This window comes from Cylas formicarius, unplaced genomic scaffold (genome assembly GCF_029955315.1).
Source record: "Cylas formicarius isolate icCylForm1 unplaced genomic scaffold, icCylForm1.1 PGA_scaffold_8__14_contigs__length_24414737, whole genome shotgun sequence".
NCBI classification, from domain to species: domain Eukaryota; kingdom Metazoa; phylum Arthropoda; class Insecta; order Coleoptera; family Brentidae; genus Cylas; species Cylas formicarius.
In genome coordinates this window covers 9,841,348-9,854,847 of record NW_026844361.1, presented here as the reverse complement: position 1 = coordinate 9,854,847, position 13,500 = coordinate 9,841,348, and the positions used below count along the sequence as shown (strand labels likewise).

Genomic DNA, 13,500 nt, shown 5'->3' with positions numbered 1-13,500 from the left:
TTGGCGCGTCCAGTTACTTAATTTTAATTAATTGTACCGTCTGATCCCAGGTAATTTAGTTTTTTGTTATGCAAATGTATCCGTTTTTTGACCTCGACGTTTGGCTTAATTAACTATCCAATTAACTATCACAATCGTTAATTAAAAGCACAAATCAGTAACTAAAGGAAATCGTAAAAACTTCGAGCACGAATAACGCGGTCGTCTATCTATGTTGTCCATCGCAAATTTGCATTTTTCATCCTAGCAATGTTAATTAAAAAAAACAATCGAAATTAAATGTTATTTCATTAACCGGAGCGGCATCCGAATACCACAAACCCAATTTACTACGAGCGATGGCGTTCATCAAAAAATCATTTTCGTTTAACAATGAACGCTGCGATCCGATCGATACAGGACTGTGGCTAAATGAAAAATTAAAAAATTTAAACCCTCATAGACAAGCGTTCGCGAACACAATTGAAAATGTCGACGGACCACACTGGACGAGATTAAATTGGATTTCCATTCGGTTTTAATTAATTCACTCTAATGGCAATTCTGGTTAGGGAACGATATTTGTTAAAGTGGAAGCGAGTATTTTCCTAATGGCGTTACCACTAAACCGGAAAACCTCATTCAGTAACCTAACGAAAAGTCACAAAATTTATAATTAACCTCAGAATTTTGTGTTTACTTAATTGTACTTTTTATTGGCTTCTGCTTTTATTCATTTTTTTTTTCAAATTGACACTTAGCATTTAATTTTTCAAAGAAACTTCCACAGGCTACTGTAATACTTTGTACTTCTGGATTCCTCCTGCGTCGGTTTTTGCTGAGTCGAACTTGCTGACGTTTCGCCAATCATCCTGTTGGCTTCTTCAGAGCTTAACTAAAAGTGGCTCGCATTGTACTTTGTACCTGCTTATATATTGTTTGAGGGGGTGGAGCTAAATGAGGGGCATAAACACCGTCTCGGATAACTGATTCCCATATTGGTGACAGGTAGAGACCTGAGTCGCGGTTAAGATTGTTAGGGTGTTTATAGATTTCTATAAACTGACAGATTTTTCGTTGGTAGAAGAATTGATTATATGCAAGAATTTTAGTTTTGTCGAATAAAATTTTATGTCCGGTTTCGTAATTGTGTTCGGCTGATGAGTTTGTCTTAGTCGTAAGACTTTTTCGCGTTCTTTGAGCCTAGTTGATGTTTTTCGTCCGGCCTCTCCAATGTATTCCTTGCCGCATATGCATGGAATGCTGTAAACCCTGGCATCTCAAATGAAATTTTGTCTTTGACGGACGGAAGATGTTGAGAGAGTTTGGGACAAGTGGTAAATATGGTTTTTACATTATACTTCTTTAGAACTTTTGGTATGTGGTCAGTGATGTTTTGAATGTAAGGAAGGGCCGCAGTGGCAATCGTAAGATTGCTTTCGGTCTCATTACCATTAGAAGGTTGTGGTGAAATGTATTTTTTGATGGAACGCTGAATATCTTTAATGTGGAAATTATTAGAGAGAAGAGCAGAGGTAAGGTGTTTTAATTGTGTTTTCAGTGACTCGGGCTGAGATAGTTTTACGACTCTGTAAACAAGAGAGTTGATAACCGATAATTTTTGCGCCGGATAGTGATGTGACAATGCATTAAGGTATAGGTCTGTATGCGTAGGTTTTCTGTAAACACAATGACCCAATGTTAGGTCTGATTTTCTATCGATAAGAATATCTAAGAATGGAAGGTTATTATAAGTTTCCAACTCAATGGTAAAACGTATATTAGGGTGTATAGAGTTTAAATGTCTAAGAAAATCTACTAGAGTTTCTTGACCATGAGGCCAAATCACAAAAGTATCATCGACGTAGCGTTGCCTTAATTTTTGTTTTAGATGAAAGGTGTCGGGAGCTTTTATCTCAAAAGTTATTTTTCTTATAACGGTCAAATTTTTGAACAATTTTTATTTTGTATGTATTTAAAAAATAACAAGCAAACAAAGTTGATTTATTCAGCAGAAAATACAATAAAAGTGTTTAAATCCTACACAAAAATAAAAAATAATCTAGGTCAATAAGATCAGATGAAATCAAAATTAAACAACATGTCTTCGAAAAAACAGATATTCTTTTAGTACCTTCGGAAACCAAACGTTTTTGTAAAATAACCAGACTTCCATCAATTAATATTGTAACATATTCAACATACTCGTAGTCTAATCTTGGTAGTCTTGGTTTATTGCTTTTTTATGGGTTGGGTTTTAGTGTTAACATATCTACCTAATCTTCAGAAGAGAAGTTTAGATTCATTGATATCTTCTTCTGAAACTCTGAAACAAAAAAATACAAAAACATATCCACAATTTGATAGGAGAAAAACGTAAGCAAGCAAAAGTTGAAAATAATTACATTGGTAAATATATATTAAGATTTTAAACTTCGATCGAGAGAATTATCGTATGCTGAGCGTCTTTACTGAGAGAATCATCTTTTTTGAAGAATGTCAACGTTTGTTTACATTATGGTAATAATAACTAGATGAATGTTAAACAACAAGGTCCTCCATTTTCACTGTTGTGACTATTTATAAATAGACCAGCTTGTGATACAAGGTGCGTATCGTGTCGTTAACGGTGTGCACGATATTTTCGAATTTTCCCAGTGATATAGTGTAAAGTGATTTTCATTTTTTGGCGCGATGAAACACAAACATTGTCATGAGCAGTACAACTGATGGCAGAAGAAGTAAATTAAAAGGGAAATCAAAAACAAGCCATTTTTCTGTTAGATCCCTGCCCACCCAAGAAATAAATAAAAGTGAATATCTAGATGTAGACAGACGATAAGAACGTACATAAATAAATATAATAATATAATAAAAATGGTTGATTCTAATAAGGATGATCAAGTCAATAAAAATATGACTGATAACGTTTCTTCACAAATTATACAGGGTGCAACTAAATCATCAGGTGCTATTAATGAATTTGAAAACATGGATATTTTTAAGCCAAAACATAATGTGTTGCGTACACCTCCAAAAATAGTACACACACAAGATCGGGTGAATACAGAACAATTTTCTAATAAGAGATTGAGACCAGAAGTGGCGGAAAATCATAAAAAGAGACAAGGGAAACCTAATGAAAATGGAAATAGACCTGCAAAAATTAATTTTTCCGGAATTTTCATTCAGAAAATGTTTGACAATTTAGATACAGTTAACGAATTGGCAAATAAAACAGTTGGAATGTTCTCTTAATAGTGATTAACTATGGTTGTATAGAGACTTGGTTAGTCAGACGTCAAAAATGATTAACCAAGAAGAAGAAAAGCAGACGTGCTGACAACTACCATAGATAAAAACCACAATAGTACATACACCAGCACTGATGTGAACACTATTAACAAAAAAAGTGGATCGTGGGTAACGCCAACAACTAACAAGAGGCACGAAGCGATTATTCGAAAATGTCACAGATCCAAAATAAGCCCTCAAACAGTTTAAAAAACGAGATAAACAATACGAATGTTGGAAAAGGTTTTAAAAGTGTCAAGTAAACCAAAAGCGGCGTTATAATTGTGGCAAGTTTTGACAAAGATTAGCAAAATAAATTAAAAGTTACCATACAAGAAGAACATCTGAAAATTAAGGAGTCCCAAACAAATGACCCCCATGTTTATGGTAACTGGAATTCCAAAGGACTTTTCAAATGAAGACTTTCTTGAGCAATTAGAAGGACTGAACGACGAAATTGTACAGGAACTTGGTTATAATATATGTGACAAAATCCAAGTAATAGCGAAAACGCAGTGTCGCAATCCGACTAAGGAAAACTGGATTCTTCAAGCCCCGCCACCCATCTCAAAATGGTTTTTGAAAAAAGGGGAAATATTTTTCGATCTGGTGATGGTTTACGTACAAGATTTGGTCATGTAACTAAATATTGCTCTGAGGAAGAATGTTGTCACAAATGTGGGAAGGAACACAATGCTTCGGATTGTACTGAAAATGTTTTAAAATGTTCAAACTCCATAAAGTTAAAGCTAGATTATTTGAACCACTCTATCAGAGACAAAAGTTGCCCGGCATATAGAAGAAGGTTAAAAGCATTTAGAAATAATATTAATTATAATTTTTTATAAAAGGGACCCCAATAGTTGTCGGTGCCGGTTAAACGAGTGTGTTAAAAATACTTTAGTTGATAAAGGTAGACACTCTGCAGATGAATGCTCCATAATTCATCAAAACGTCCAATCGTTAAGCAAAGCGGCGGACGGCATAAATAATATGCTTCAAAATAACTTTTCATGTAAATTGTTGTGCGTAACAGAACACTGGAAAACTCGGGAAGAATTAAAAACGTTAGTGATAAAAGACTTGGACCTAGTAAGTGCCTTTTGTCGAGAACATGGAGAACATGGTGAAAGCGTTATTTCCGTGCATAAATGTGTGAGGTGTAAACCGAGAAATAACCTAAGTGAATTATTAATAAAAAAAGTTTTTGAGTGCGCAGCAGTAGAGTGCACATTTAAGAAAGATGGGTTAATAGTTTTGTCCATTTACAGACCTCCATCAAGAACTATATTGCTTATAAAAGGTAGTCGTAAATATTTTTAAGGAAAATAAAAAAATTGTTATAGCGGGGGATTTTAACATAGACATGCTTACAGAACACAAATTAAACTTAATTTCACTAATTTGCTCATTTAACTTTTTGCCTACGGTTTTTGAAAACACAAGGGTAACGTCACATACAGCAAGCTGTATTGACAACATCTTTGTGGAAACACTCTAGTATTTGACGCTTTCATTTCTGATCATACTGCTCAGAAATTTACATTACCTTTAGATAATTTTAAACAACATACGGCTCATTTTAGAAGAATCTTTTCAGAAAAAAATAAGCAAACTTTTATAAACCGTCTAAAAGAACAAAAGTGGGAGGATGTAATTATAACAGAAACGGATGTTATCATTCAAGATTGGAACTCTTTTATGAATCTTTTCTCTACACTGTTTGATCAATGCTTTCCTAAAAAAACAAGAAACTTTCGTGGTGTAAAATCATATAAAGATAATGGTGAGATTAAAGAATGTAAACGAAAACTAGATATCTTGTTAGTTTCGGCTAGACAAAGTGCTCGATGTAAACTGGAATACAGAGTTGTTGAGTGAAAATATGATACTCTTTTGTAAACTGAACGATCTCAAGCATATGACATTAAGCTAAAGCTTTCTGATAATAAAACCAAATGCGTGTGGTCAATATTCAATGAGATTTTGGGTAGCAACAGTTTAGGGGCTGATATTGGTATGAGTGGGGATCCAAATCAAATTTCAAATGATATTAATGAATATGTGTTGAACGTGGTACCTGAATTATTGGAAAACCTAGAAAAAAGGCCTTTTTCCAATAAAATACCACTAAAATCACAGTCCATGTTTTTAACACCGGTAACACCAGAAGAAATCTGTCATTTTGCTGGACAAATTAAAAATGAACATAGTAGAGGAATAGACGAGATTCCAACCAGTATAATAAAAATTTCTGTCCCGTATGTTAGTAAAGTGTTGTCTTTTGATTAATGAATCCTTTGAAAATGGCGTTTTCCCAGACCAACTTAAGACAGCTTTAATAAAACCGCTCTATAAAAAAGGAGATCCAGAAATAATTACCAATTACAGACCAATTAGCCTTTTGCACTGGTTTCTAGGAAATAAATTGATATTAAACAAAGAGAAAACGAATTTAATTATGTTTAGAACTAAATTATGTAGAGTTGAAATACCATTAGGAATAGGAATAGGTAAAGAAAATATTAGTATTGTAAATAGCACTAAATTCTTAGCTTTACAAATTGACGAATTTTTTGACTTGTCTGAACATATTGATTATCTGCTAAATAAATTAAATTCAATTTGTTATGGAATTAGAGGCTTTGCAAATTATATTTAAAAATTATGCAAACTTTTAGTCGCGCATGAGGTATGGAATTATCTTTTGAGGGGGTAGTGGTCAACTACAGATAATGTTCGTGGTTCAAAAGAGGACTCTTCGCACTGTCAAAAAAATGCAATTTAGAGAGAGCTGTAGAGGGGTGTTCAAGGCTGAAGGCATTTTTACTGTATATGCTTTATATATTTATGAAGCATTGATATTTTTTAAAAATCGAAAAGACTTCGAACTACAGATATTTCGTAGACATAATACCAGAACCCTAAATCTAAATTACCACCGTTTAACCTTAACTGGAGGAGTTATATAATAAATTACCAAATGAGGTAAAAACAATTGCAAATCTAAAAATATTTAAATACACAATAAAAAAGTTTTTGATAGAGTTAGAACCTTACTCCATAGAAGATTTTTTCTGTAATATTTAAATAATTTTTTAGTTAATACGATGTAATTAAAATTTGTAACAATATCTAGTCCTTTTTTAACGCCGATTTCCCTTTGTGTGTGGTATATTATTTTTAGGTAATTTATTTATGACACAATGTGAAATATATCTTATTATTAATGTCGTCGAATGTAATGTACTGCAATAAAATCCATGAAAACAGCGATAAAGTTAAGTTACTAGCGCCACATTAATGCATATACGAATCACGTGTAATTGTTATTAGCGACGACTTTAATAAGCACTTAATTCGTCAAGATACTTCAGGATAATTATGAATAATAAGGAGTCTTTTTTAGTAAAGATCTCAACAGCAAAGCAAAGATAAGAGTTTTTTTCAATTGACAATTTGGAATGCAGTAGGTACAAAATTTTGCTATAGACTTATCGTCTGCTCGCTGTACGCTGTCGGTCGTGTGTGTGAGCACCTTTAGAATATCATCGTCCAATAATAAACATATTGTTCAAAACGATTTTCTTGGAAGGCACAACCACGGTTCGTGCGCATGGTCGGAACGTGAATGCCTACATGAATACTAATTTCGAGGATGATGGTTCATTGACTACGAAATGCGAGGCGGTGATGGCAAATGAAGCCAGTCCTGAAATTTGTTGGAGAGTATTTTTGGTTTTTTGGGTTGGGCTACCGCAAAGAGGAAACTAATTAAAGGAGGGTAATGAATTAATCGGCATACTATTATTCTATGCCTGTAGCGCAACTATTGAGTTACGAGTTATGTATGCGTTTCCGCCATTATCTGCACCAGCGGCGCTAGCTGAAAAAAGAGTACCTAAAAATTATCTAAATCAAAAATTTCGCTTTTAGTATAAAACTGTACAAGTAGTATTTTTTAATTGTTGGTATTTTTCTGTTTTGTGAAATAATTCTAACTTTTGTTTTACTATTCGGGTTTAGAGGTACCGTTATCGCTACCGTACTCGTTATTCAAAAACTTTGCCTTTCAAATAGAAACGGTAATATTTTGGAATTGATGTAATATTATATATAATTTTATAATATATTTTTTATTAAACATTTTCAGGTTAACGTAGCTGTCTATTACGAGTCTCTCTGCCCGGATTCCAGGAAGTTCTTCACCCAGCAGCTGTATCCCTCCTTGCAGGGGAATCTCTCTCATTACGTCAACTTGACTCTCGTTCCTTACGGCAAAGCCACGGTAAGATCATTTCACAATTGCCATTTTTTTGCGTTTAAATCTTTGATGCTTCGCTAGATAATCGATATAGCTACACTATGTATTATTTAAAAACTACACAGGTATGTACATTTAACCAAAATTCCTGCCTTTCTTTTTTTTTCGTTTTTCTTCTGTGTTCGCTAGTTTAGATACAACTAGCTTGTTATTTTCAAATAAAAAATCGAATAATATATTTAATTTTTAAAAAATCATGTGAGATCATTAAACAAAGTTAAGGTGAGGTATTAATTGAAAACCCAAATAAAATGCCATTTTCCGCGTTAACTGTCGTGGGCTGTATGTCGAAATTACCAAGTCGTTAGACGCGTGACTCAGTATTTAAGCAGGGTCCGGACAGAATAATTCATTTCTGGGTTGCGTAGCGTTACCTATTGTTTATCTTATATGTTAGGACCGCTTTACTCTCGAGCAAAATTATAGTATATGTAACCTGAAATAAAGATAATACAATTTTTTTCCCAAAGTTACATTTTCAAAACTATACAGAATCACAACTTGCATCCTTTCGAAGAACGCAAGCAATAATCCGGATATAACTAAAATGCCTAAGCATAATATATTTACATGTAACAAAACGACATTAAAAATTACAAGGAAAAGTTCGGACCAATAGATAACTACAGATATTTATTAGGTTCAGAACACTATTAATAGAATCATAAAAACGACAATCCAGAAATCTAGTAATTTTAATTAGTACTTGCTCCCTTTTGTAACAGGGTCAATTATTTCGAGGCTACGAGTTCGTCGGACGGACTATTTTACTAGTTTAAGATGCTTATGGTTAAGATTATTTTTAAACAGACGTTTTTCTTCTTAACGGATTATATATTTTAAAATTGTCAAGTACAAGTAATATATCGCCTCATTCCACATAATGTTTATTCCCTTCCCCCAACAATCGTGTTCTGGTCGTGTCCGTACTCGCTCATGGTCACATCACAGAATAATTATCGTTGGGCTAATCGGTCAAGGGCACTCTCCCATTCCAGGGAACGCAATACCGTCCGGTTAAGTAATTATTAACCGATAGTAAATAAACGTTGGTCGAAGAGATCCGAAATGTAGTAACCTGTCGTTTTTATGATTTGAAATTGTTTTAGTTTTAAACGAAGTTTATGTTCACAGAAAATTAAATTGATTCTTAACTCTATATACTCTATACCAACTCTACTTTGAGAAAAATGTGCAAACAGTGTTGCGGTAACAGATAATTTAATCTACTTTTGGTGCTTGCCCTACTCGATTTTTTTTCGGATGGTTTCAGATGGAATTTAAAACAAACGAGCACGAGTTCACCTGTCATCACGGACCGAGCGAATGTCTTGGGAACAAGATTCAGGCCTGCGCACTGCACCTTATCGAGCAGGGCCGCAAAACGCAAGGCCTTGGGTTTAACAGGTGCGGAAATGCGAAAGTCTTTTCTGAATCGTGAAGGTTTTGTTTTTAGGGTAACCGTGGGCTTCATCAACTGTTTGATGGACAAGGCGGAGCGCAATGGCGATCAGGCGACGTTCCCGACCAAAGATTGCGCTGAACTGAATCACGTAGCCGTATTGGATCTTATCAATAATTGCGCCCACCATACCGATGGTGAGATCCTATTCATAAATTTATTGTTAATTTTGGTTAATTGGTATGGAAACGTTAGCGCAACCTAAGGATTTTATAGTTCTCTTTTTCATTGTGTGTGTTTAATTAACAATTTTCAGGAAGGTTTTATATTGGCATAACTAAAAAATTAACTTTTTGCACTACTTGCTACTTATAAAGGAAAAAACTCATTCAGTTCATTATCTTTTTCTTCTTTTTTTCACAAGATATTGGTCGGAATATTGTGATCATTGCCACGATCAACTATAACCCTAATGGTAGAACGGTAGACCAATAGAATTAATAACCCTAGAAGACTGGCCTAGAGAGAAACTCCTCACGAAAAAAAAAGAGAGAGGAATGGCAGTGGGGATAGTATGGGCCTGCGCGGATTTGTGTATATAGTAGCTTTGTTAGAACCACACTCAGCAACCGGTTTGGAACTGTAAATTCCTGTCACTCAGCTGATATTTGTTAGGCAAAACACATCCATCCTATCAAAAAGTCTTATTACAATTGTAACAAAGCTTATATGTACAGATTAGTTCCCTTTCTCGCATTTCATCCTCATCCTTCTTCTGTCTCTCCAGCTTGCGTCTTTTAAACCTCATAGTGCTTCTGATTCCTTTTTGCCATTCTAATCTTGATCTTCCCCTTCTTCATTGTAAGGTGTTTTTTCTCTCTTACAACCTAATCTAGATTCACCAGCACTTCTCAAAAATTCCGTTTCGACAGCAAGAAGTCTGTCCTGTACGTAAATTATATGTACGAGGTGTGTTCAAAAAGTAAGGTGACTCTTAAGTTTTATCAAAAAGTATTTACTTATTTATCAAAATTAATGTTGTCCCCTTCAAAGTAATCCCCCCAGATATAATACACTTACTCGTTTTGCCCAATCCTCGAAGCACTTTTTGTGGTATAACCTTGATTTATTCCTTTCTTTATCTCCTCAATCGTTCCAAACCTTCTTCCTTTCATTGGTTTCTTGAGTTTTGGGAACAGAAAAAAGTCGCAAAGGACCATATCCGGTTAATATAGTGACTGAGGCATGATTGTGGTTTTGTTTTTGGCCAAAAAGTTAGACACAAGCAACGATAAGTGAGCAGATGCATTATCGTGATGCAAAATCTATGAATTGTTTTCCCACAATTCCGGACATTTTATTTGTATTGCTCCTCGCACATGGCCCATAACTTCAAGGTAATATTCTTTATTGACCATTCGATCTTGTGTTAAGATCTCGTGATGTACTTACTACGCCACGATAACCAAAGAAAACAGTAAGAAAAACCTTGACATTTGATCAAACTTACTTTTTTGGGACGACTGGGCTTTGGTGTCGACCATAACCATATACCCATTATTCGTCCTAACAGTTATGACCTTTTTGAACATATCAGGAACATCATTGACATCGTTTAACAGCTCTTGAGCGATGCTTCTTCGACGGTCCCTTTGTTCAAAATTAAACAGTTTCGGGAAAAATTTTGCTGCTACACATTTCATGCCCAAAACTTCGGAAAAAATTGCATGGCACTAGCCAATAGAGATGCCGACGTCTTCAGTCAGTTAGTGAATCGATGATTTTTCAACACCGTTTGTTTCACTTCTTCAACGCTTTCATCAGTTATGGACGTGCTGGGGCGTCCAGAGCGAGGTTCGTCATCGGCGTCTTTTCGGACATCTTGGAACAGCTTATACCACATTGTAAACATTTTTTTTTGCTCAAAGTAAATTCACCATATGCCGTTTTTAACATTTCCAGTGTTTTGCATCACTGTATACCATTTTTTAAACAAAATTGAATTCAAATTCTTTGTTCCATTTTTTTTTGACAGCAGAAAATCTCCGAGCTTACAAAACAAACTAACGCTTCGGTCTCACAAACAAAGAAAACTTGCAAATCGGTGAAACTGTGAACATATGTTAGGGACATGTGTACCAACATAACAAAAAAATATCGAAGACCAAATGTACGTGGCCCTCCCAATTACGAAAGTCAACTCACTTTTTGAACACACCTCGTATATTTATAGAACATCCATATTTCAACACCATAGGTAATATTTTTTTTTTATTTTTTTTTAATATTAATATTTAATTAATAATTTAATTTAATTAAAATTAAATAATTAAATAATAATTATTTAATATTAATAATAAATATTAATAAGGGCGTGGCCTGATAATTATTTTTCCTGGCCCTATTTTCCTTTCAATGTCCTGGGTAATTGTATTCCAATTGTTTTGCCTTTTATATTGGGTTTGTTAGATTTAGACTATTAATAAATTTAGACTATTAATAAATTAGCACTCGGGCTATGGGAAACGAACTAGACGCCTCTTTTTCCTGAGGCTTATGCAGCAAACCACTTGGACTTGATGTTTATTTTAACAGTGACCTTACAATATTGTTCATCAATTGTTAATTACGCGGTGCTAACAGGGTGTTTTCTAATCTGATCAATTTTTTAATCATATATTAAGTCCTGCGTTGGTTGTTTACAAATCAAACTTGTTGACGTTTCGCCAATCATCCTGTTGGCTTCTTCAGAGCATAACTGAAACTTATTAAGATAGTAATATACTTGCACTGTTGCCACATATATAAGAAACAACAATCTTCTTTGGTTAACCGTTTGCGTCAGACATAAGATTTTGTTTTGTCTTGAACAGGTCCACATGTGCAATTATCTCTCAACTCCAGCATTTCTTTCTGACACATGGATGTTCTGTCTCTCTTCGTGAGTGAATCGGTTTATGTATTCCTACATATCAGCCTTCTAGGAGTATAAATTCTACGGGTAAACTAGTAAAAGTTAGGTGTCGATATAGTCACGTGATCCACTCCAAACAAGTCTCCATGCTTTATTTGTATAAGCGGGAAAATAACAATAATGATAATAATCTTAATAACATAATATCTTTCCATTGAGCGAGTCGTACGTCTGGCAGATTATTCCATAAGACTTCCTACATCCGGTAAATCGTTCATTTCAGCCTCAAATTACTTGGCAAATTATGGAGCCTTGACCGACGCCATCCAGAAACCATTGAAATATGTGCCGACCATAGTGTTTAACAACCAATACAAACAAGAGGACAACACTTTGGCCCAAACCAATTTCGTTAAAGCTCTTTGCCAGTACATCAACGGTGAAAAGCCCATGGAGTGTAGCGGCGCCAGTTCTGTTGCCGTTTCATTGGGGTTTCTGATCCTGTCGGGGATGATTCCAAGATTATTCCGTTAAGAGGTTAGTTAGTATGTGCACAAAAATATTTAAATTCCAAATAGTTGTCTGTTTGATTTATAAAGGAACTTCGAGTTCGTGGTTGGAAACTCTAAAGCCATAACCTATAAACATTTTCTTTGTTAGAATTTTTGTTTGACTTTTTTAATTAATGTTCTCAGCGACTGAATGATTACAACTAGGTCGGCATTTCCATAGCCACAACTGATGTTGTATCATCATTATTATGACCGCAAGGTCAACACGTTCATGAAGCTGGTGAAAACATGGTTATCGAGTTATCAAGTCGAAAACTGTAACTTTTGATTAAAATGTATAATTTTGATTAAATTAGATGTATGACATTCGCAACGTCTCTTTAAAGAAGAATATAAGCTATACCAATCATCAAATGATGACGTCATTCCCATTCAGCCGTAGTTCAACCACAACCGCGAACTTCTTTTATAAATTCGTTGTAACGTCCCTCTGTACGAGTCTGATATTTGAAAAAATGAGTGTACTTACAATTCGTCTCTTATTGAATCTCAGTATTTTGAAATATTTTTGTTATTGTTATTTTTTTATAATCGTTGACCAAGTAATAAGTACCTTCAACATGCCTTAGAGGAAAAAAGCCTCCTCACCCAAATGTTTTTTAAACGTTTAAATGTGTATAAAATAGATTTAGTCCAAATATATAATAATAATATACAGTTTACTTAATAAATAGTTCCGACCACTTTGTGTTTTATATCATTTCCCTCCCACTTAATCCCAATTCAAATATTTACCCAAGTAAACTTTTTGCCACTTCGAACTAGGTTATAACGGGTCGCAGATCACTGACTGGTACAAATTATTTCTGTTAGACGCTAATTCCTTTTGCTAGCGTCACAACAATTGAAGCGATGCTAATATGATGCTAATTGACGCAAGTCCAAACGATAGCAAATTGCATTTAATTCATTTTGAGGTGAAAAGGAGTATTACTTTAGAAATGAGTCACTCCATCTGCATCAAAAATTGAACTACTTTAGCAGTAGACGTCCAAGGAGACATCTGTCTTCTTAA

General features: G+C 34.4%; 1 protein-coding gene across 1 annotated transcript in view; it reads left to right on the top strand.

The window, feature by feature from the left end:
* Positions 1–13,168, top strand: part of LOC132706380 (GILT-like protein 1) — a 34,455-nt gene extending 21,287 nt beyond the window's left edge. Inside the window, exons 2-5 of the mRNA XM_060677690.1 lie at positions 7,427–7,561; positions 8,871–9,004; positions 9,054–9,196; positions 12,197–13,168. Of these exons, the coding sequence (XP_060533673.1) occupies positions 7,427–7,561; positions 8,871–9,004; positions 9,054–9,196; positions 12,197–12,447 (663 nt within the window). The 3' untranslated portion in view covers positions 12,448–13,168. The remainder of the gene's footprint in view (positions 1–7,426; positions 7,562–8,870; positions 9,005–9,053; positions 9,197–12,196) is intronic.
* Positions 13,169–13,500: the final 332 nt, after the last annotated feature.